Genomic DNA, 24555 nt, shown 5'->3' with positions numbered 1-24555 from the left:
GTGTGCACTGTTACGCCTCTAGTTATTAAAGTTCTTCACTATTATCATGACACCAGTTCTGTGATTTATGGTTACACTCCGGGTTACCCAGTCTTCAGGCTCCCACCTTCCTGGTACTCCACGGCGTCTCCTCAGGGAGATCATGATAATTTCACAATCTGTTAACACTTTGGTTACACTTTCATTGGGACTGTATTTTCGCCGGGTTTGATCTGTCGAGTGCCATTGAGTCCTATGGAAGGCTTCCAAAGCCAGCAAAGGAAGGCTTCAACGCAAGGAGTTTCAGAACGCAATTGCGATATTTTCGTACCAACGTTAAAAGCATTGTCAAGATATTTTAGAACTACAGAAATGATCACGGTTACTTCAAATTTAGTTCAAGACCAGAAAAAACCCCACATCTTAGTAAATGTGCCCTTAAATGTTAAGGCATTTGTTCAGGTTCAATCTGATGCTCATTTAAGCTATTTTAACGTGTGCTTGTATCTGTAAATGAGCCCATGAGAGGCCATATTTACAAATCAAGGTTGGTCCCATAACAATAATAAACCAGGGATATACCTTCTTTCTCTATTCTTGGCTCACACAGAAAAGTGGGCTATATTACTACCGGATCCAGTCCACAGTAATATCTTGAACTAAACTCCACCTTTTATATTCAAGAAAGGATGCAAAATTAACTCAGTAAGTTTAGGCGAGGCTACAAAGCTAGTATGAATTAGACATGTAGGAATGGATAAATGGAGTAGAACAAGATGTAAGTCAGGTGCAGTAGTTTCAATGGTTTTGTACTAAAACTACAGACCGATTCAAGTTCAAACCATTTGGGCCAAAAGTTTTTGTATAGAACTTTAGAATGCATTATACTATGTATTGATGCTAGAGTCTCTATTGTTAAACATGTTTTGGGAATCTAAGAGAGTCAAAAGTGTTTTTCAGATAACAAACCAAATGCAAAATACAAAAAGTGGTTATAGAGAAATAAGTGTTAAGATCTGATGCAATAGATGGTTAAATAAATAAAGAATGTTAATGACTGTGTTTCTTTTTAAACAAAAAAGGCTTAATCATGGACAAAATAGTCACCTTTTACAGTTATCCCAGCTGAACAAACTCTTGGCATTAAAGTAAAATCAAGTGATTAGACAGGTCACATCATCACTATTAGCCTTTCTTTTTAAACAGTGCTGACAGAGCTTGGCATGGCCCTGAGGAATACTGAGGTTGCTGCTTTGATTGACTGTCTGTAAGATGTACTTCGGTACTTGAGACTTAAGGGCAGATGATTATCTGTTGTGACCAGTATTACCATTTGTAGGATGGTCTGTGTAAAATAAAGATGACATTTAAAGGAGAATTCAAGTCAAAATTTAAAAAACAAACTGCCCAATAGTCCTCCTATTGTTTAGTAAAAACACCACACTTTTGGCTCACCTAATCAAATATTTACTCAGTCACACTTACTTCATATTTTCTAGAACAGGCAGCCATCTCTAAAAAGGTATTCTCCCTTCCTTTCCCTCCTTGCTTCATACTGCACATGTGTTTCATTCCCTCCCCCCCTCCCCTCTGGCAGATCCGCTTCTGATTGGCTGGTGGGCATGTGTAGCTCAGAACAGGAGAGAGGATCAAGTTACACACATGCTCAGAGAATAGGAAGGCTGCCGCTGGAACCTACAGGAAGGAGAGAGAGATTTCAGTGATGTCACTGTAGGCTTCACACTGCTGTAGGCTGCCAGCACCATATCTCAGAGAAGCAAGCAGGGATCTGGGAATTTAGATATGCAGTAAGTACTTAAAAAGAATGCCTTTAGACTTACTTTTAATGTATATTAACCTTTCCTTGTCCTTTAACTAATGATTCCAAGGAGGCCTCACTACCATGAATAAGATATAATTAAGAGGGATCTAATTATACCCACATTATGCTCTGTGAGAGCAATGTATTTATGTAAAAGCAGTCTGAAAATATTTCATCAAAAAGCTACACCATCTAAAATGTAAACATTAAAATACATGTTGCTTATACTATTAGGAATTAGAAAATAAGCAGTATTTCCACAAAGCATTTGGCATGAAATTACTAGTGAAATGAATGTAGCCAATAAAAGAAAAAGACATGAAATATTTAACTGATCAAAATCACAGTTGCACATAGGATCTTAAAATATTATCAGCGCTGCAAATTGGCAGTCCCCTGCCATTATCGTAATAAAAACATACTTTACTGTTTAAAGAATAACCTTGAAAACTTGTCACACACCATTATGATAAAGCAAAATGCTGTCACCCCTAAAATGCCCTTGTGTTTAGGGTATATAAGGAAAATTTCTTGACTTTCTTGACTCTTCTGCAACATTCCTCTCTGCATTGTTGTGTGAGATCCTACCAGCTTTACAATGAAAATCGCGGTCATCTTTTTGATAATAGGCCTAAGCAGCTGTTATAGTAAGTAAATAAAATTTAGTAAATAGACTTTTTTATTGGAGGGGGGTGAATGCAGTAACTAGTGACTCTACAATGTTCAGCTTTTACAGCCTAACAATGTCATGCAATGTATACTACAGTCTTTGCACACAGATGTAGCATAAATATGCAGTGTGAACTTTGTAGGGGCTCAGCATCCACCATATAATTGAAAAGAAATCAGTTTGACCATAGTGTGAGCTCCAGATGAGGCATTCTCTTTAACTCTGAATTCCAATGATTTCCAGAGTACTCATGGCTCTATAGATAACATAATTACATCATAATTTAGGTTAAAAGAAGATAATTGTCTATAAATGTCAACCTTTTTGTGCAATCCCACATTAGGAAAGTCAGGCCCTGTCCTTCAGACTTTGAAGATCCTTGGTGTAATGCAGTGGCAGGAATTTAGGGATGATATTTCTATAGAAATTTAGCATATGAAGTAAAAACAACCCTAGGACAGCACTGTCATTAAATGCAATATATGCCCACTCTGAATTACTAGATCCCTAATTGCAGTCTATCCTTTTTAAATATTGCCATATAGACTTAGTCTTTACAGTCTACTCTTCTCCAATCATTGAGTGGTCAGTAAAAATGTATACCAGGAGAATAAAGGAAGTAATAACATTTGCAGATTTGGACCATGCAAAAAACCCAGCAGATAGAATGTATTGGTCACCGGTTTTGAAAGCAAATATCTGATTCATTGCTCTGGATTAGTAGACCTGGTGCTGGCCTTGGAACTGTAATTAAATTTCCAATTTGTAGTAATTTTGGTCCAAATGTTCAATGGCTTAAAAAAGCATTCAACAAATAACCAATTTGCTTAGATTACTTTAAAGCAGTTAGAATATTTTTCTGTGTAAGTTCTCATTTAAACCATGTTTTCAGGACTTTTATTTGTGTTGTAACAGATGCTGCATCTGTTTCAAAGACAGACTGTCTTGAACAACTCTTGCTGGTAATGTATACTGTATAAAATAAGCATATGTAATATGCATGCTAATTAAATTAAAATGGGCTGTATTACTAAAAAAGATAATACACTTACTTTTATATGCTTTCATTTCAAATTACTTACGATAAAAAAACTAAGGGTGGAAGTAATAAAGCCAAATGTATGCACTATATGCTACCAGTGCACAGTGTGTGTAATAAAACTTCTTACTGAAAAAGTTAGTTTTTTGCCCAGCAAATATTCTTCCTTTAGGCAGGTCTCTTTAATCTAACAACAATAATAGACTTTCTCTTTATAAGCATGAGTGCTTATGCTGATAGGTTTGGCCACTAAGTGGAACCTGCAGTAAGAACTAAAAGAAAAATCTATTAAAAGTTTTTTAAAAATGCTTTCTACAAAGGCTCAGCATTGAAAGCAGACTTTTATGACTTTTACAGTTTTACTGCTCCCCTAACCTTGGTGTGGGTTGCATCCGCAGACTTCCTAAAGTATAAATATAATTCAATTACTGCCGCTTATAATTATAATATATATACTTGGTCATTACTATAAATAAAGTAAATGTATAAAGCCTGTAAACTTTAATGTACCCAGTCTCCTCCAATACTGCAAAAACACGCAGGCAGGTCAAATGGCCCCTGATAAGATTGACCATAATGTGTGTGAATGGATAGGGACCTTAGATTGTAAGCTACACTGGGGCATGGACTGATATGGATAATGTAACATCTTTCTAAAAAGTATGTTGGCCATGTATAAATAAGACTTAATTCTACTAGATACTGTATAAATAAAGGATCATTATAATCTTGAAATATCAAAACATTATCCTCTTTGGATTTCTTTTTTAGAAGGACACACCAGTTCTGCTCCAGACATTGGGTATATTACTCTGCAACTACAAAGTAGCCCAGGTAAAATGTCTTTGTGTCATTATGTAGCTATGACAGTGTATAGCTAGGAACATTTTAATATAACCAATCTATACCAAAAAAGGGAACAGTGAGCAAACTGTGGAGTTAATGATAGGACTAGCCTTGAATGGAATAGAAAATAATAACTTGCAATATCACAGAGTTAGATGTGTTTGGTAGGAACAGCTGTGGATTGTTGGTGGAGGGGTGGGCTTATTGGGGTGTAGCAAACAAATATTTTGGATAAAACACATTAGTTATCATGGGTACTACACACACACAAAGTATGGGTGCCTTTATATTTAAATATACAAACTTACAATAATGCTTAGTTATTCTTTTGATATATTTCATTAATAGAAACAACAAAATGGAGAAATGTTCTTGGACTTTCTAAATCAAGTGAATGTGCTTCTGGTAAGTTAGAAATTACTATATATCTGTTGAGAAGAAAGTGTTTTTTCATGTTCATTTACAAAAATAATCTATTAATTATGATCTGTTAATTATTCAAAATGTGTGTTCCTTTTATTAATTACCAGTACATGACAGAATTAATGAGGCCATTGACTAAAGAAAAGTTAAGCCCTTGGTATACCTGATCAGGTCAAGGCAACCCTAATGGTGGCCATGCATGGGCCGATAAAAGCTGCTGACAGAGTTGGCAACTTATTGGTCTATGTACTGTAAGGGACCCTCAGAAGGGCCTGCCTGACTGTTATCTGGCAAAAAATCAGGCAGGTTAAAAAATCCCATCAGCTTACCTAACAGCCTGCATCCTGGTTGTTTGGCCCTTAGTCCAATTTAGCAACCTCACCAAATGAGCAGATCTTTCAGTGTATGGCCAACTTAACATCTGTAAAGTCAAAAGCTGGCAGTTACTTTCTTGGAAGAGAATTTGCCCATTGTTAGTAAACATGACATTGGTTAAAGGTGGATTCTCCACTTCCTACTGCTATAAGATAACAAAAAGGAGAGGGTTAAGCAAAATCTTACTCATATTAACTACAAAACTTTCCACATGCATGTTAATCTCTTATTCATATATTGTAGGGTGGGTGCAAAATAATGGAGTAGGTGCAAATTGGGTCAAAGCAATTTCATATAATTTAGTGAATCACAGTGTTATATGTATTGTTGTAAATCTAAGTAGAAATGTTAGCATCTTCTGGAGCGGCAAAATTGGAGATGTACAATTTAGATGTTGATCTTCTCTTAAACTACATAAAACCGTATACATACATACTAATTGTTTGTAAAGACAGGTTTCCTCCAAATGATTTTGTTATATTCAGAAGTGCTGTATATAGAATCAAGTGAGATACAAGGTTCTTGTAGATGCACGTAGAGCGGAAGAAAATGGAAGGTTGTGTATTTAAAGTACAACCTATACTCATGGCATCTGCAAAGGATGTTGTGCTGTCTATGCTAGGTGCTTCACTTAAATCTACTCCATCTGCATTGCTATCTTCTCATTCTTTTTCACCCTCTACAGTAAATCTTTAAACAAATACCAATTCTTTATTTATCATAGATCTATTTTTTTTTTTATAGGGAAAAGTTGGTTGCACCATTAACACCCTTCTCGGAACACATGTGGTAAATACCTTTGTACTAATGTATTTATTGTCTGTTGAAAATGATACATTTACAAGAATCATGTTATAGAATGTCCATGCATAATTTTAATAGTGCATAAATTCAGGCTACTTTAGGTAATGTAAAAAATACATATGAATTATAAACATCTTACATTTCAATGCTCTACTATTTTGCAAACAGAATTTTGTGCATTGATTTAAGTAAAATTATTATTTAATTGCATACATTTTTTTCATTGAATTATTATTCCCTTTATTTAATTCCATACATGCCTAGAACTTTGACTAATGAAATCAATATTCTATTTCAAATGAATGTGTAGGTTTACATGTCACAAATATGAAATCAACTGCCCAACCTGGCCTTTATAATAATATAACTGCCTGTACAATGCCAACAAATCGCCTAAAGCTACAGTATTCTGACTTATCTCTCAGCCTGATTCTCTCAGAGACTCTCCTTACAAAGCTTAATACACCATGTATAAAACACACTCATTATAATTAGCGGTGCATACTTTTTATTCGATGTAATGCTGATTTAAAGGAGACCTGTCAACCTTTGAAATAATCCCAAATCCTATGCTATCATGTTAGTTAAGCAAAATATTATTTAGTTACACTAGATACATTTTTAAAAGCATCATGCCAAAATCTATTGCATGTGCCAGAAAGGAGGACCTAATGCCCATGCACAGCCTACATAATTATAGCCAGTGAGGAGGGAGGGGCATTTCAGTAGTACAGTGACATCTAGGAAGTGCATAAATGAAAGTGAAAGTAAGTCAGTTAAATTAGTTTGTAACAGGTATGGAGGTTTTAATAAAAAAAATGAATTTGGGTTTTGTGTTTGGTTTGAGAAGGACTTTTATTATAAAGCATTTTATGTCTGGGAGACAGGTTCCCTTTAAATTAAGAATAACTTTGCCATATATACATGGTAAGTAAGTAATATACAGCAACCTTACATACCCTGCATATATGGCAGGGTATGTAGGGTCTCCACCAGGATTCAGTCTTTATCAGCAGAATTTGGATTTCACCAAATTCAAACCTTTAAAATCAAGTGACTTTTCAACACAGAAATTTTTTTTTTACTGCACACAGGGTTGTCTTTAACTCCTTCATAGCGATTTGGTTCGGGATTTGTCCAAATTTTTGTGCAGGATTTGGGATTTTTCCAAATACCAAAATAGTGAATTCAGTGCATCCCTACATTATATTTTGGTTGTTTTCTTTTACAGACTCTGAATGTTTCTAATGCTGAACAGATAGCTGATGAAGTTGCTGCTGTGCTGTTTCAATTCCTGGTACTTAACATTTATATACATATATATTATTATTATTATTAACATTATTAACTTTATCATTAATTTAAAGCGCCAACATATTCCGCAGTGCTGTACAATAAGTGGGTTTCAAACATTGGACTTATAGATATATTAATACTTTCATTGAAATGTGAATATTGATATCTTGTTTAAATAACAATTTTATAAAATTATGTTTTGGGTGCCTGGATCAGGATTTCTGATAATGCTTTAGAGGATAGACTCTCTAAAAGAGAACAGTATGGGTGAGGCTGTTTTGAGGAATGTATTGGTCCTAAACACTCTGAGAAGCAAATTCTAAGGTCCAGTGATACGGAGAGGTTTATTAATTAAAAGTCAAATTTAGTTTGAATTAATACTAGAAATTAATTTCTAAAATATCTCGATTGGTAGCTTATGTGTGAAAACTTAAATCGCAAGACCTTGATCATGTAAAACCTTGAATGCATTTTCAAATGTACAGCTAGCTTGGCAGGAAAATAAAAAACAACTTAAGATAAGTAAGGTTAGACAATGTGTTTTTATAATATTAAGAGGCAAACAAAGGTACTGAATTTTTTTGAACGTTCATTTTTTTTTAGCAAGGCCTTATTGCAAAAGCAATGAAAATCTTGGTAAGTAAAACTGGGATCAAATATCCTATTGTCATATATGCTTAAATGTTTAATCTTCTCTAGTTCTATTCTGGTGATACAGTATGTGGAATCTAAATAGCAGTTTGCAACACAGCTTGTGCACACATCACATGATGTATAAAATAATGTATTAGGTTATAAATTTTCATCATGACCCACGACGGCTCTTTTTTCAGACTATATAACATGTGTTAATAGTAGCACCAAGGCATAAACTGCTGTAATTATTCAGCAGCACTTCTAGTCATAAAGAGGCATATTCAGCACAGCCAACTATGGCAGGCTCAGATATACTGTGCACACTCTATACTAATTGTAATTAATACAGTGTTTTAAAAAGTATATTGTGTTTCATATATATATAACTAATTAAGATAATAAAACTAATATAAACCAATGTACAATTACAAACAGTCATGGGATGGAAGATTTAAGCTATGAGGTTAGACTGTCGAGGTTGGGGTTGTTTTCTCTGGAAAAGAGGCGATTGCGAGGGGACATGATTACTCTGTACAAGTACATTAGAGGGGATTATAGGCAGATAGGGGGTGTTCTTTTTTCCCATAAAAACAATCAACGCACCAAAGGTCACCCCTTTAGATTAGAGGAAAGGAGCTTCCATTTGAAGCAGCGTAGGTGGTTTTTCACGGTGAGGGCAGTGAGGTTGTGGAATGCCCTTCCTAGTGATGTGGTAATGGCAGATTCTGTTAATGCCTTTAAGAGGGGCCTAGATGAGTTCTTGAACAATCAGAATATCCAAGGCTATTGTGATACTAATATCTACAGTTAGTACTAGTGGTTGTATTTATAGTTTATGTATGTGAGTGTATAGATTGGTAGGTGTGGGTTAGGTGTGCTGGGTTTACTTGGATGGGTTGAACTTGATGGACACTGGTCTTTTTTCAACCCTATGTAACTATTACTGCAAATGAAAATTTCCAAGAGGTGGTCATTATTATAGTCTGGATAACTGAGCCCTTATTTCGGACATTTTGTGGGTACGTAGGCCCACACCATGCATAGTTTATAAAAAGACAACTGCACCCCCTCCTATTAACTTGCCGTTCTTCTTCTTGTTCTTTGTGGTAACTTCAAATTCTCTATTAACCTGGATGTCATGAATAAGAAACTTGTTTGTGTGACAGTTTCATAGTAGTAGCCCCTTCTTTCTCATATCTGATATTAAAAGCCTTTCTTCTTCAATCGATCTACTGCAAATTCATCTTTTACAGGTATGGATTTTTTTATGAATTTATGTTCAGAAATATTTATCTTTTATTATGTATATGTCTTTATTTAGAGTGAAATTCCTTTCATTGGTGATTTAGTGGTAAGTGACCCAAAAAAAAAAGTTTTATTATCATATTTGGAAATGGGTAATGTATAAAAAAACACAATTAACAAAATATTTTATTAGATGATAGTTGCAATCAGAATGTTTATGTGGTTTATGTTATCAGAATGACCAGGCGCTGTCTCAAGACATCAGAATTGTTGGATGTGGAGTGTTGGTGAGGAGATCTATTTTATAAATTAGTATTTGAATGAAATGACAAATAATGACTTACTTATGAAGGCGATTTATTTTTGGTCATAAATCCAGGTTGATATACTAACAGATCTGGACAAAGTACTGGTAAGTGTGTTCACAGCTGTTACTATGACTTAAAAACTACTTTGCGACAATGGAAATTTACTTTTGCACTTTTACACATTTTTTGCACATTTTATTCATATGCATATTACTTTGTAGGCCCATTACAAGATGGTGGCCTTTAGCTTTTATCAGCCACATATTTTTTTCAGTCCAATTCCTGGATGCCACAATTAGCAGTCACAAGGTTTACTGCCCATGCTATTATACCACTGGATACATAACCTCCAACATTAGAATATTAAGGATTGGTATGGATACTGTTCCCAATATTATAAATTAACTGAACTCCATAATTCATGTAATTATCTAAAAATAATGTTTTTTGTAACCTGTAACTATTTTTTCTTGTAGAAAGTCATTTCAGAATTCACAAATATTTTTGCCAAGGTTTAACAATTCTACCATCCTAGAAACTGCATTTGAGTAAGTCAATTACTTCCCATAACATTCAAATTATTGATTTATCTTCATATTTTCACAATACTTTCTGCAGTACAATATGCATTGTGTATGTGTTCATACTGTGATAAACAGTTAAAGACGACAACGTTTCAGATGACCTTTCCATTTCATGCCACTGTGACCAGAAAGGAGGGATAATTATATAGACATCAAATCTGAAACACTTTTTAACAAGGGCATTAAATGCAAAATTGTTCCCTTACAACAGTGATCCCCAACCAGTGGTTCGTGAGCAACATGTAGCTCCCCAAACCCTTGGATGTTGCTCCCAGTAGCCTCAAAGTAGGTGCTTATTTTTGAACTCCTGGATTAGAGGCAAGCTTTTGCATAAACAAGTTATATTGCCAAGCAGAGCATCATTTAGGCTGCCAGTCCACATAGGAGCTACCAAATAGCCAATCACAGCCCTTATTTGGCACCCACATGAACATTTTTCATGCTTGTGTTGCTCCCCAATTCTTTTTTACATTTAAGTGTGGCTCACAGGTAAAAAAAGGTTGGGGATCCCTGCTTTACAAGAACCATATATAGAGCACTTGTGCATTGCAACTGCAGTTCCTCTCCATAAAGAAACTGGGCCTGAGTGAATAATAATAATGACTTCAGGGCTCAGTGTGCAGCACTACATATGTCATTTACTCCCCTACTTAATACCTGCCTGACCAAGCATTAATCCTTACAATGCAGTACATCCTAGAATCAATGGTGCTGACATGCATATTTCCTAGTGCCAGTATAATAGATGTTAAAGTCCTGGGTAGTGATGGGTAGTGTCAGCACAAGGAAGAAAAGGTAGGAAGAAAGCATTGTGCTGTTTGGGGACTAAATACTAAAATGCTAAATGAAAATAGATGTTTTATATGCTATTTAGGAAAAATTATCTTACTGCAATAATAAAATATTTCTCTTTTATTTCAGGAACAAGCAAGTCATATTTGATACATGAACATTTTTCAACACATTTCATGTTATTACCCAGTTAAACCATAAACCTTTACTTGTAAGTTTAGTATAATAAAGTGATGCAGAGCTGGTTTGTCATCTTTTCATTTCTTCATTCGAGCAGGCTTCAAACACCATTATTTCTGCCACTGATCACTTTTGCCATGAGTAAAATTATAGTTTTGTTGAAGTGCCCTGCGCCTAAAATGAGAAATATAGTAACTGTGCAATATGTCTGCAAATGTTTGAGCTCTATAGAAATGTGCAATAAAATCTTGTTTGAGGTAAAAATGCATTCGTATTTTAAAGTGACAGTACATCCCCTTTGTACAACAAATTCTGTGAAAAAAACTAGGAGGTTTAGAAGTTAGGAACCATGGCAGGCGCAGGGCTCAATGATGTACTGTATTTACAAGGGGCAGTATACTCCCTTGTTCTAATCACAATATAAAATCTGTGTTTTGTTATTTATTGAGCTAAATAGGGCAAACTGAGAAATTTCTGGTACTCTTTGTTTGGTCCTTGTGGTAGATCATTCAAGTCATGTTGAACAAGGGGGTATAATGCAGCCCCTGAATGCAAGTCCAGGAGCTTTAAGGGGCACACAAGTGCAAAACCTGTTTAAAAAAACAGTTGTGTTCAGTCTGGCTGCAATCTGCACCTAGTGTTGCACTGGAGATATGGAACTAGGTACAGAGTGCAGAGCCGGTGGGTTTAAGAATTGGTCTTTAATGCCTGCCATAGAGCAGGTGGTGAGGCATGTGTCTGCTGACAGTTCCTAAGTTGCATATCCGAATGTCGTGTGGTCAGGGGATGGGGTGGGTACAATCCTCCTCTTGCCCACCCTAATGAATACAGTTCTGATGACCACAGGCAGCATTGCATTCCTAGGGCAAAAGAAGGTGCTGAGCTCCCTGTGGCAGGGCATAAAGAATTGCACAAAATTTTCACACTTGCACCCTGCTCTGCACTAGTGTGGTATTCAGTGTTAACTAAACTCCGTAATTCATGTAATCATCTAAGAATCAGTAACTTATGCTTAAACTTTCAGAAGTGGCCATACATATAAAAGACAGAGCTACTTACATGGCTGCTATTTTATTTGTAACAGTGCAATGGTAATTTTAAAGGCCTAAATCAGCTGACAGATACACAAATAAGTTATTACTTTGCCAACAAGAAGATCTCACAGATTGAACACATCTCTTTAGATATGAATTGCTCTATTTTTGGTCATAACCTAATACAAGAAAGACATGATAAACGTGGGATGAATTCCACTTCACTGTAGTTCCTTTACGCTGCTTAAACATGGAAAATTCTACGATTTTTACATGCATTGAAACCTGACTTATTTTCATTTGAAGCAAAAGGAGAGCGTTTTTTTTCTGGCACAATGACACCCTATGGGGAAAAACAACAAAACAAGCTCAACATAATAAAAACACAAAAAAACTAAAAAATGATAATCCCATCCATGTATCTGAAGTTTCATGTATTATGAAGCTACATGAGATAGTCCATGTTCAGTTAGTGAAAATCTGATACTCGGTAATATTATTTATTGAGCACCATGATCTCCCACAGTGCTTTAGGGATACAAATAGAAGACATAAAAGCTCTGCACGCAAGAGCTTACAATCCAAGAAGGAGAGGAAGGGGGATATTCGGTGAGGTAATCATTGTGGTTGTGGAGTGGGTTTGTCAGATCTAGAAGCTTACTTATCAAATGGTGAGTTCTAACTTTCCCCCATAGATAAATAGGCTTCTGAAAATCCCATTGGAATAAATAGAACATAGGTGAGTTTTAATGTATTAAGCTCACATTAACTCATATTTTGATAAATCTGCCCCTTATATATGATATATACATGGCTTTCCTAGACTAAACTTCGCTAAACCATAATGAGGGCATTTGGGTGACCCCCTCCTGCCCCCTAACTTGCATGTCATCCAGATAAGCAAGTTAGGGGTCATCAGTGAACGCAGGGTGCAAAGGAGACTTACTGCCTGCCCTATGGTAAAGGGGATAGGATTATCTTGTCCCTATCAACACTGCACTCTGAACCAGTTGTTCATCTAGTGCAAGGATCAGAGTGCAGCAATGCCCAGATGCAATTTTGATCCCCTTAGTGCTCTAGCACTTGTGTCTGGGACACTGTTAAATGACCCCTCCCCATCATCCTCAAGGGAGAGATTTATTAACAGTTCACATGATTCCCATTGTTATTCAAAGTGATGCTAAACACCAGGAACTCCCTGGTGTAGATTCTAAATCCCTGTACTTAACTTTACACCATGTTAATAAAAATTTGAACTATTCTGAACCATATTAGTTGTCATCCTTTACCTGGGTCTTCTATAAAAAAATTTTAACAGTCAAAAAATAGTTTTGGGAATGCTAGGAATTGTTGTAATCTTTTTTCTCAATAACCAGACTTTCTGCTGGCATACAAATAATGATATCTCTTGTGCCTTTTTAAAGATATGCCAGAACTGACACCAAAATGTTGCACTTTGATGAACTTGGTGACATTTATATTAGTCAAAAGAACAAGGCTTTATAAGTTTAGGTACTTTTGCTTGGGACATTTTTCACATTAGCAGAGAATTTCTATGCTGTCGTTTACATGTGCCTCTGCTAAAAGCCGGAAATGATATATCTACACTGCTAAAGTTCACTACACTTATTTTCATAACTGACAATGTATAAGAAGCAGTACAGACAGCTGTATACCAACATAAATGCTACAACACCAAGATATGAAAATAGTCACTATCTTCATAGATCAGAAGGACTTACTATCACTTGGTGAATGTAAGCACAAGTCGTAGATTATTATTCTTGCTGTGAATGTTCTCGGGTTTAAATTTAATCTGCAAACTGAGAATCATGATAAAACAAATATATTACTTTGAGAAAACAAAGATTTGTTGATGAACTCTTGATACCAGGTTCTATTTTGATACAGTAACAAGGCTGTTAATGCCTGTTCTTTGTGTTATCAAAATGACAAATAAGGGTGTATATACAAGTTCACGTGATGTTTTTTTCCACAGAGTTATGATAACGAAAACAAAACAATGTTAAATTGCCCTTTGTGTCTTTATACTATATAAGGAAACTTCCTCTGAATGCATTTTACTGAATCTCCTATTCAGTTTCTCGGTGTCAGACTCTGCCATCCCCACAATGAAAATCGCTGTTGTATTTTTACTTGTGGCTCTAAGCAGCTATATTGGTAAGTAAAATTGGCATTCTGCTAAGGAAAATATTACAGCTAACCACACATCAAATCATGCTTCAAACAAATGCAATATTTTTTTTTCAGTTTCATTAGACTGTCTATACTGTTTTCAACTTTTTATATTGCCTATACTGACAAACATCACTGTTTCATTTAAAAAACAACAACAAAAAAAAACATATATATTTTTTTTTTTGGAGTAATGAAAATGCAAATTACATAAGGCAGATACATTACATAAGGGGGCATTTTTCTGGTATGTTATCAAGTGTTGTATAGGAGTTTAAAGCAAATACAGTACATTTTTGCATTCAAAGGGACTTTACCAATATCTCTGATATTTACTGTTTTTCTGCATCTATGTTTTCATTGTTGTACCCTTGAAAAACTGTTGCATAAGGTGATACAGTAAGAGTAGTCCCAATATTTGTAGGGGGTATTGAGGCCTAATCCATAGACCTAATTGTGAGGAATTAATAAAAATATGCCTTCTATACTGAGAATTTCCATTCTTTTTTGTTTGTGTTAATAGATGCTGCCCCAACACAACCAAGTGGCTGTCTTGAACAACTTTTGGAGGTATTGCTAATTTTACATATGTCCAACTCCAAACAATGCACAGTTTTTTTATAAAGAGAATACACCAGAGATTTTGCCATATTGGGGTTTAAAACCTTTTTTTGTACACTAAAATTCAGGCAGCCCTCTTTTTGCCCCTGAGGCAGCCATACAAATGTATGTTCAACTTGTCTACAGCTGTAGTGTTCAGATCGCCTACAGATATATAGCAGATGCAAACAATATTTTAGTATTCTTTTACATTCTAACAAGCTTTCAAAAATGATATGTCTAGAAGAGACTTCAGTAACTTCATACTATATTTGACCACTGGGAATGTACCATATAGCAACACTTACAGATCCAAAGTCATGCAACTCTGTAAAAAATGCTAAACCACTATTTGTAACTGGACTGCAATTGTATGTCTTATGCTTTTGTTGTTCTTGTTTCTAAAATAAACATCTTTATTTGGAGCTCATAATGATGTTCAGAATGTATTGGTCAATAGTTGTATTGTATTTGATAATAACATTCTTTATAAATAATAAATTCAACAATTTACTATCAAATCTGTTTTATACATTGTTGTTTTTTAACAGTCGAATGCACCAAACCTTCTTCAGAGTGTTGGTGACTTACTCTGCAACTACCAAGTAGCTAAGGTAAATCTGTTTGTATCTAAGTTTCCTTATTTTTGTGAACCCATGACTGTTCATACATTTTCATCTTGGTATTTTTATATTTTAATCTCAGTTAATTCTGCCTATAAAACATCCTCTTATGTTAAGCCTTCTTTGTCTGTAGTGAAAGTGGGGAATTTTCAGAGAAAGCAACAAAACTACAATGCACATAAATAAAATAATTATTGGAGTCATTTACTTAAACCTGGGGCAGAAGTGTGAGGACGCTAAGGAGCATAGGAGCTCTTACATTTCATTCAGGAAGAATTTTTGACCCAGGTCTGGCTGTGCTCTGCACCTCACACAGATGAAAAGAAAATCATGGATTCGGTGCTACAGAATGCAGGAAGTGCTGTATTCATGAGGGGTGCAGGTCTCTTTGCTCTGAAACATAGCGCATAGACATGCAGTGAATCAAAGAACAAGGCAAGCATTTTACAAAGTACAGAAAATGTTGAATTGCACCTATCAAGTATTTCAAATATGAACTTAAAGGAACAGTGACACCAAAAAATGAAAGTGTATAAAAGTAACTAAAATATAATGTGCTGCTGCCCTGCACTGGTAAAAGTTGTGTGTTTACTTCAGAAAGTCTACTATAATTTATATAAATAAGCTGCTATGTAGCCATGGAGGCAGCCATTCAAAGGAGAAAAGGCACAGGCACATAGCAGATAACAGATAAAACACTATTGTATTCTACAGAGCTTATCTGTTATCTGCTATGTAACCTGTGCCTTTTCTCCTTTTTTCCAGCTTGAAAGGCTGCCCCCGTGGCTACACAGCAGCTTATTATATAAATTATAGTAGTGTTACTGTAGCAAACACACCAGTTTTACCAGTGCAGGGCAACAGTGCATTATATTTTTATTACTTTAAAGCTCTTTCATTTTTTGGTGTTACTGTTCCTTTAATAATAACTCTTAGGTATTTATTTTCATATTCTTCATTTATAGCAACAAGCCAACGGAGCCCTGTTCATCAATTTTCTAAATGAAGTAAATACGCTTTTGGTAAGTCACATTTGTTCTACCAACAATTATTTATTCACATCAATTATTACAAAAATAAAACAAAGGAAAAGCAATTGGCTGATAAATTGCTTACTGCTTACCTGCAGTTCTGTTTCTGCTGCTAATTGGACCAATATGGACAGAATGAATAAGACCCCCCACTACCTTTACATGATATCTATGTATGGCTTTTTAGTAATGATGCCTATTAGAGCAGTTTGTTGACTGTCATATTTTCAGCAATTTTGTTTTTTCAGGGAAACATTGGATGCACCATTACTGATATTCTTGGCACAGATGTGGTAAATACTTTACTATATTAAAATAATTCAAACAGCATATATGCATATAGACATGTATTTTATTGGTTAAACTATGAAAAAGTTTTTTTAATATTGCAAAAACCTTAGGCCAGATTTAATTCAAGGACAAAAAGTTATCTTATGGCTTCTTGTGAAAACTTATGGATGAGATTCAATTGAAGGAGAAAAAACTTCTCCTAATTCAGTTCCAGTTTTTTCCCCTACACTTCAATAGAGTTTTCACGTGATAAACAGTAAGATAGGTTTTCCTGAATATTAATCACATAGGCATTTGGGGGCTAGTGCATATGGCAGCAGCTTAAGGGGGGGGGGGGGGGGGGGGGGGAGGATTGCCAAAAGGCTTTGCTGCCGCCCTGTTATGGAGACTTGCCAAAAAATCCAGTAAATGCTCCAAGGGGGAGGGAAGGTGTCTTGCAGAACAGTTCTGCTATCTGCTTGGTACATGTACAAAACAGCATTTGTCACACTGATCCAGTACAAAGATAAAGGGGTTTTATAATTAAAAAAGTGCACCTAGAGTCAGAGTCTCTGTTTTAAAAATCATTCTTGGCCACTTCATAAGAGAGGCCTATGTGCATACAGAATTCAAGTAAAGTATTGAAAGCTAATAAACTGTGCAATCAAATGTGTTCTAATTGTTTTCATGTGAAATCCTTGTTTGGCAAGTTCCCAAGCACAAGGGGCACAAAGAGTAAAAAGAGATAGAGTAAAAACAATTACCTAGTGCTGGGGATTTATTAAATAGTACTGGCAGAAATACTGTATAATGCAAATCATGTTAAAATATAGGTAACAAAATAGCAAATCTTCAGTCATTCAACCCAGAATAGGAGGAAGTTTTACAGTCAGCAAGGATATATATAAATATTAAATAAATAATAATATATCTTCTTTTAGATTACATGTGGATTGTTTGGTATTTGTTTTGATGTATTTCAAAATATTCTCTTCTGGCACCATCACACTGCTCCAGCACTATTTTTCTGCTATAAATATAGTGTAAAAAAAAAAAACAGTTGTTTTTGTTTTTTGTCTCATGCAGACTATAAACCCCTCTAATGCTGAGGAAATTGCTGATGCCGTTGCTGCTAAGCTGTTTCAATTTGTTGTAAGTAGGATTAATGATTAAGTATTAAAGGAGAACTAAACCTAAGCAAAGGTTTAGGCTATAAATGTAACACCTTATGGTTTGGATTTATGTGCTAGCCCAAGACCACCACAACCCTTTAGCAATAACAGCACATGCCCTGGGCAGCCCAGTTACCTGAGTTAAGTGATTGACTTACAATAACCAATGGATATGCAATATAAAATTAACAAGACAAGGATGATAACTAATCAATTCAGATTAACATGACATGGCAGCATAGAAACAGCATTACCTGTCTTGTAGAATGTAACCTCACTTTCTGCTTATGTTTGAATGTTTTGCCATGACCCCTAAGCTTAGGTTCTCAGCAGCAGCCCAGAGCACACTGAGCATGTGCAGTGTCAATAACACACAAAAGATGGCCTAACAAAATCCATGATGGGAGCTGCTGGAGGAAACTTTAAAGGACTTTATAATTACTGTTATAGAACCACTGAACCTCTGGGCTGGTACAGTAAGGGGCAGATTTAGAAGTGTATTTATCAATGGGTGAAGGTTAGAACTCACCAACTAATAAATATGCTTCTAAAATTCCTATAGGAATGAAAACGCGTTGAAAGACTAGGGTTCACATGTCACTTGCACACTAAACAACATAAAATAAGCCAGGCAGGACTTGAAAATATTTGGCGCAATTGTGCCTGATTTGCGATGAAGCACACACACCATTGCATGGAGAATCTGATTCAACTGCAGTAGGTGCAGCGCAATTGTCTGTTCTACAATTACATCTGAATTCTGATTGTGCTCAAAATTGCCCTATGTACATTGTGTCTAGGTAAGTGAATGTGCCATTTAACTCATGACATTAAAATATTTTAAGGGAATGTCAGTATAATTCACAATGTTATACATTGTGTGTGATTTGGAAATAAGAGAAATAAAATAACTTTTTTCGTTCATTTAGGAAAATGTTATTGCAAAAGTGGATGACATTTTGGTAGGTAGAATTATGTTTTTGTTATTACTAATGTTTTGGGCAGGTGTTTAAAAATGTGAGTTCAGAGCTTAATACTTAAAAACTCCCTCACACTCTATTCATTCCTATGGGATTTATAAAAGTTTATTTATCAATGGGTGAAAGTTAGAATTTACTAATTGATAAATACTCTTCCTAAAATCCGACAGGAATGAAAGAACATGAATTAACTGTAAACTCACATTTTGATAAATTTGCCCCTTTATAAACTTCATTTTTAGGAATAAACATTTAAGTATGTTATAAAACCAGATGGCTTTTATGACCTTGAAATAACTACTCATTTATAGTAACTACTAAGAAAACCTTCAGTAGTTCATTCATCAACTAAACTTTTTCCAAATGAGATGAGAAATAAAATATATATGTGTGAAGGAGTGAATTAAGCTTTCATTTGTTTGTCTTTAAATGTTAATTTTACTGGCCAGTAATTCATTAATTCAGTAATTTATTATTTGTGTAAATAGCTATGTGTATAATCTGTATATATATGTGGTATATATGTGTGAAAAGTACAAACTGTGTAACAGTATTAGCTTTGGGTAACAAACTGAGGCCTACTTTGCTTGGAACATGTGCCTCAGCTGTGCTGGAAGTATGTTTTAAATGGTGCTGAAACAACTGCTTATAGAAAGCTATGTTTGCCACAAGTGTATATAAAATTGTGTGCATAAAACTACTTTGTTTCTACACAGAACATTGCAATTGCATGTATAAAGTAATGTTTAATAAAGCACTTACCTGGAGCTCTCAGAGAAGCCACTTCCTAAAGGGATGGGCTGCCTCTCTGAATGAATATTTATAGAGTAGATGCTGACCACCGGGGGCAGGATAGAGCAGTTTGGAGGCTATAAAAGCTGCAGACTGGTTTCTTTTGGGAAAGTCTTTGTAAGAGGTAGTTATAGAGCTCCAGGAGTGTGCTTGCAGGGTTACTGGTGACCCCCCTGCTGGTACAAGTTGGTATTGCACCATTGAAAAAACTTTTTTTGGGCATGTGATAAAAAATAAAGCACAATTTCCACTGAAGATCTGTCTGGCTACTGAACCTGCACGCGCCCAGTGACAATATGATATATATCAATGTAGAATTTACAGTACCTATGCTATTAGCCCCAACTCCCTAGAACATCTAAATTACAACCAGCCTATAGGAAATTATTTTTGCATATATTTTATACATTTTCATCAAATTACTTTTTTTAGGTTCTTCTGTTTGTACTGGAATTGTCAGACTGAGTGCATAAAAATGTCCTAATTCTGACTACAGAAATGAACTATTACAAATTTCACACAGCCATAAGATTGAATCACTACCGGTTCAAATTGTCCTTGTATTATCACTGTGAATGTTGCATCTGCCCCACAGTTATGCCTTTTTCCCCCTAAAATGAATGGTGTTTCTAGCATATGTGCCATATAATCTGTAGGCTGTCATAGAATTGTATTAAAAAAATAGCATTTATTTCATTTTGCTCAGTAAAATAATGTTCTTTTCCTTATAGAAAGATATTCCGATAATTGGTGATATAGTGGTAAGTTTAAGAAAATCTACCAACTGATGATGTATCCATTTAGTACAGATCAGACATGTGTAAAACAAAATTCTTAATTCCTAAAGCAATCTTTTACCCCTTAGTTTTTTCTTATATTTTTACAAACAGAAGAAAATTATCAATACTGGATTTCTTTAACATCACTATTCCAGTGTGTAGTTTACTAAAATGTTATTGGAAAGAATATGGTACCATTAGGTCTCATTAGAGCCCCCAGAAGTGACTTGTCTTTCTATTTCTAATGGTATGGTTATTATGTTGTTGCCTTGCTGATTGCTTGATGATATACCCCATATGGTGAATTGTAAATACAAATTTATTTTATTAATCCTAAACCCTCTGACCACCAACTTATGAGATTTAACTATTTGTGAATGCAGGCCTAAAATACTTTGAACTATATCCAGTTGCTACAATGATAGAGACAGTATATTGTGAAATCAGAGACAATAACTATTTATTATATGTTTTTGTTTATTTCATGCATTTTGTTAATAGGGAGATCAAACCCTGACTGGAGATGTGAGGCATTTTGCATGTGGAGTGTTGGTGAGGAAATTCTTCTGCTTATGCATTTGTTCAAACAAATATACAAAATAGGTCCACAGGCACCTTGATGTTACTTTTATCAGCTTTAGGAATTGAGAGTGAATTTACTTATTCTGAATGAAGTATTTCGATTTAAATTAAAATATTATATGTGCTGTAGTGTCACTAAACCCCGGCTTACTGTCCTCTTAGCCTAGTTACCCCTTGGGTTAACAATCCTTTGTCTTGCCAAGTTGGGGGGGTGATCCATGTACAGAAAATTGCATGATTGGCACCAACCTAGCCCAGTCTAGCATGACAAATCAATATACATATTTGACACAAAAACATTAAAGGCACGCACACTACACTTGAAGGTATTGCTGCATGGGGAGCGTGAGAAGGGCTATAATGTTACATACCCCATAGGATAGGATAAGTGCATTGTAATTAAGGTCCATATCTAACTAATGAAATGTGACATTCATAGCAGATTGAGCAATAGCAGCTTTTGTCTAAGGTAGCAGTGACTAGATTTTTCGCAGTGAAATTCAGCATTTTGTCATTGGGAAATTTTTTTGAAAACCTGTGTAGTAGGAGCAAGAAAAACACCCATTTACTTAAATATATTTAGTTTGAGGGAAAAAGTTGTGCGGTAGTCGCAAAAAAAAACAGCTATTGAATTCAATGCATTTGGGACAGATTTGCTCATTACAAGTCTAAGGCCACTAAACAGACATGAAACTGCAACATTCATTTACCTCACGTTTTTATTTTCCTTTATAACTGCAGGTTGATATTTTAACATTTGCAGACAAAGTAATGGTAAGCTTTACATATTGTAAATGTTGCCTGCTATTCTCGTAAATGTTATATTGTTAAAACAATTCAAAAACTATTTTAATATAACATTGTGTGGTTTCAAATGTTTCAAACCATCAAAATACTTTAAATCTGTATGTATGTTTAATATTTAATATTTTTTTCTAATGAGTCTTTTTTTCTGGTAATTTTTATAGCAAATTGCTGCTGAAATAGCTGGAATTTTTGCCAAAAATTAAGCATAACATCTTCAAAACATTTGTAAGTCTATTACTGATTTTCTTGACAATTGTTAACTGTAAAAAATGAGTGTAATTTGATGAATTTGTAACTGAATTTTAACATTTTAGCAGATTACTCATTCTTTAAATGCATGGGGCAGATAAGAGTTTTTTTGCGTTCAAAATCATAAATGTGAATCATTATTAAAAAAAATTCACATTTTTTATATTTATTAAGTGTGAAAAACATGAAAAATGCAAATGTGAAGTTTCAGTATAAAAAAAAGCTTTAACTCTTTTGTCAATTCAGGTTTTTTTAAATTGTTTTTTACGTGCTTTGAAAAATTCAATGTACACCATGTTAGATTTTTTTTTTCAACCATTTTTTTAATAGTTTTTTTTTCTATGAATAAATGTAGACTACACACTTTTTTGAAATTCATGATTAACTGAAGTAGAAAAAATATGAAAATTACACAAATATAAATTATGATAAATAAGCCTCCACAAGATTTCCAGTTAAAATTAGTTTTTCTTAGTTCATAATATTAATATTGTCTTGTTTCTTCGGTTTCAGAAATATAGAAGATGGATGGATATAATGGTTATATTTTAGATCCTTTAAGTTGTTTTGGTTGCAGAAAATATCCTCACTACACTCTTCATTTCATATTTATCTCCTGTTAACCAATAACGCTTGGCCTTGAGCTGTGCTACAATAAAGTATCTATACCAAATCTTGCAGATTCACATTTTATCGTTTTTTTTTTACTGTTACCTGAATACTGATTTAATCTTAAAAATACGGTTTTGTGAGGGGAATGCCTATGAAGAGCATACCCTGGGCCATTGGTTTGACCACTGTTTTGGCAAAACAGATGTTTCATTACTATGAGAATAATGTGTTTAGTCCTAAATGTTAGAAATGTCAAAAACATCTGATTGGGAGTTTGTAAGGCAAATGCTGATTAACAAAAAGGATGTGAAATTATATTACATGTACAACTTAATCTAAATGTAAGAAAATCAAGTCATTTCTAATCAGCCACATAGAACCCACAATGCAGCATTGTCCACATTTCCCACAATGCAGTGTCTTCCACAGAGTTGCAGCCTAGAGCCCACTTTTATTGTTAATCATGTGCAAGTTAGGTGCACATTTTCATAGTAAAAAAACACCATCACTTCCATATTTCCAATAATAACCATTGGCAATCTGCTCACTGACATCCATCAAATCATCCCACTAAGGCAGTGATCCCCAACCAGTGGCTCGCAATCAACATGTTGCTCCCCAAACCCTTGGATGTTGCTCCCAGTGGCCTCAAGGCAGGTGATTATTTTTCAATTCCTGACTTAGAGGCAAGTCTCCTGTAGGCTGCCAGTCCACACAAGGGCTACCAAATAGGCAATAACAGCTCTATTTTGGCACCCCGGGGTCTTTTTTCATGCTTGTGTTGCTCCCCAACTCTTTTTACATTTGAATGTAGCTCACAGGTAAAAAAGGTTGGGGACCCCTGCACTAAGGGAACCCTAGGATTACTACCTGGTCCAGTCTTCTCCAGTGTTTCCCTACCATCCATGTCTGTATGCAATTCATCAGAGTAGGTTGAATGGAAACAATGGTGCTTGCAACAGTTGCTAGGGGCATGAATGGGCACAAATAACTTTGCATATGGCATCAATGTACAGTTTTGTGTCCATTTTAGAACTTTGTGCTTAAGTTCCTAAGTGAGCCTCAAAGTATAATTTTACATTGTTATTTAAACACAGTATTATAGAGACACATACTGTAACTATGTTGCTTTAAACAACTGAGGAGAAATAGGTGATATGAATTATTATAAATAGGGGCCTTGATGTTGCACTTGGGCTTACATATTTTGTGTGGTACTAAAACTGTAATAATTATTTATAAGGGCTGAAAATGTGCACTAGAAATAATTCTTTTTTTTGTACAAATAATTGCTATTTATAATTTCTAGCAGCTGGTCAGCTCCAGAATGTGGTTAGACCAAGCCCTGGTACAAGGGTTTTTTTTAACAGCTGGTTAATGCTACAGCCTGGGTTAGACCAACCACTGGTGATTAGTTTGTTTTATGTACAAATTGTAGCCTAACATTGCTTATACCTGCCATTCAGTCTTTGGAGCAAGGAATTCCTTACAAGTGAGTTTTAATCAGCTGGATTATGCAACAGACAGTGAATGGGAAATCCAAAAGGACATTCTGATCCTCATACTTCTCCCTGAGAAACAGAGGTGCTAACTATGTGTCATAGTCTTTTTAAAATGTTTCTATTTATTCCATAGATCATGTAAGAAAGAAAGTGCAGAGTTTGGAAGATTATCTAAGTTTTACCAATAAAACTCATCAGTGTCCTTTTCTGTACAGACCAAAATTATGGGGCTTGCACCCTTGGAGATCCTGTAGACTTTACAAGGGAAGAAACCAGTTAGGTTTGGAAGGCTTATTACTCCTAGAAGTCTACAAACAAATAAATAAG

At 35.0% G+C, this 24555-nt stretch overlaps 2 protein-coding genes and 1 long non-coding RNA gene across 3 annotated transcripts; 2 read left to right on the top strand and 1 right to left on the bottom strand.

The window, feature by feature from the left end:
- The first annotated feature begins 2349 nt into the window (after positions 1 to 2349).
- LOC116409722 lies at positions 2350 to 11065 on the top strand. Its single transcript, XM_031898831.1, has 12 exons — positions 2350 to 2448; positions 3387 to 3433; positions 4282 to 4344; positions 4705 to 4761; positions 5899 to 5943; positions 7190 to 7255; positions 7858 to 7890; positions 9212 to 9241; positions 9372 to 9422; positions 9515 to 9547; positions 9920 to 9991; positions 10949 to 11065. The coding sequence occupies exons 1-11, from the start codon at positions 2400 to 2402 to the stop codon at positions 9959 to 9961; spliced, it is 516 nt and encodes a 171-aa protein (XP_031754691.1). The 5' UTR covers positions 2350 to 2399; the 3' UTR covers positions 9962 to 9991; positions 10949 to 11065.
- Positions 10917 to 15867, bottom strand: LOC116409723. Its single transcript, XR_004221956.1, has 2 exons — positions 15712 to 15867; positions 10917 to 11173 (listed from the first exon to the last, which is right to left on the bottom strand). It is a non-coding gene; the product is annotated as an uncharacterized LOC116409723 (long non-coding RNA).
- On the top strand, positions 14109 to 22792 carry LOC100493618. The gene is made up of 12 exons (XM_002939804.2): positions 14109 to 14214; positions 14753 to 14799; positions 15381 to 15443; positions 16418 to 16474; positions 16732 to 16776; positions 17840 to 17905; positions 18855 to 18887; positions 20429 to 20458; positions 20978 to 21028; positions 21800 to 21832; positions 22027 to 22090; positions 22628 to 22792. Exons 1-11 carry the CDS (start codon positions 14166 to 14168, stop codon positions 22066 to 22068), a joined length of 516 nt encoding a protein of 171 aa, XP_002939850.1. The 5' UTR covers positions 14109 to 14165; the 3' UTR covers positions 22069 to 22090; positions 22628 to 22792.
- Positions 22793 to 24555: the final 1763 nt, after the last annotated feature.

This window comes from Xenopus tropicalis, chromosome 3 (assembly GCF_000004195.4).
Source record: "Xenopus tropicalis strain Nigerian chromosome 3, UCB_Xtro_10.0, whole genome shotgun sequence".
Taxonomy (NCBI): domain Eukaryota; kingdom Metazoa; phylum Chordata; class Amphibia; order Anura; family Pipidae; genus Xenopus; species Xenopus tropicalis.
Note: the sequence above shows the minus strand (reverse complement) of the source record. Positions and strands in the feature narration are given on the sequence as shown.

What these genes read in the sequence shown, in the direction of transcription:
- LOC116409722 (XM_031898831.1), top strand. Translation starts at nt 2,400, where the DNA reads ATGAAAATCGCGGTCATCTTTTTGATAATAGGCCTAAGCAGCTGTTAT. An exon ending in AGGCCTAAGCAGCTGTTATA is followed by an intron (nt 2,449 to 3,386) that starts GTAAGTAAATAA and finishes GTGTTGTAACAG; the next exon opens with ATGCTGCATCTGTTTCAAAG. An exon ending in ATCAAGTGAATGTGCTTCTG is followed by an intron (nt 4,762 to 5,898) that starts GTAAGTTAGAAA and finishes TTTTTTTTATAG; the next exon opens with GGAAAAGTTGGTTGCACCAT.
- LOC100493618 (XM_002939804.2), top strand. Translation starts at nt 14,166, where the DNA reads ATGAAAATCGCTGTTGTATTTTTACTTGTGGCTCTAAGCAGCTATATT. An exon ending in GGCTCTAAGCAGCTATATTG is followed by an intron (nt 14,215 to 14,752) that starts GTAAGTAAAATT and finishes TTGTGTTAATAG; the next exon opens with ATGCTGCCCCAACACAACCA. An exon ending in GCAACTACCAAGTAGCTAAG is followed by an intron (nt 15,444 to 16,417) that starts GTAAATCTGTTT and finishes CTTCATTTATAG; the next exon opens with CAACAAGCCAACGGAGCCCT.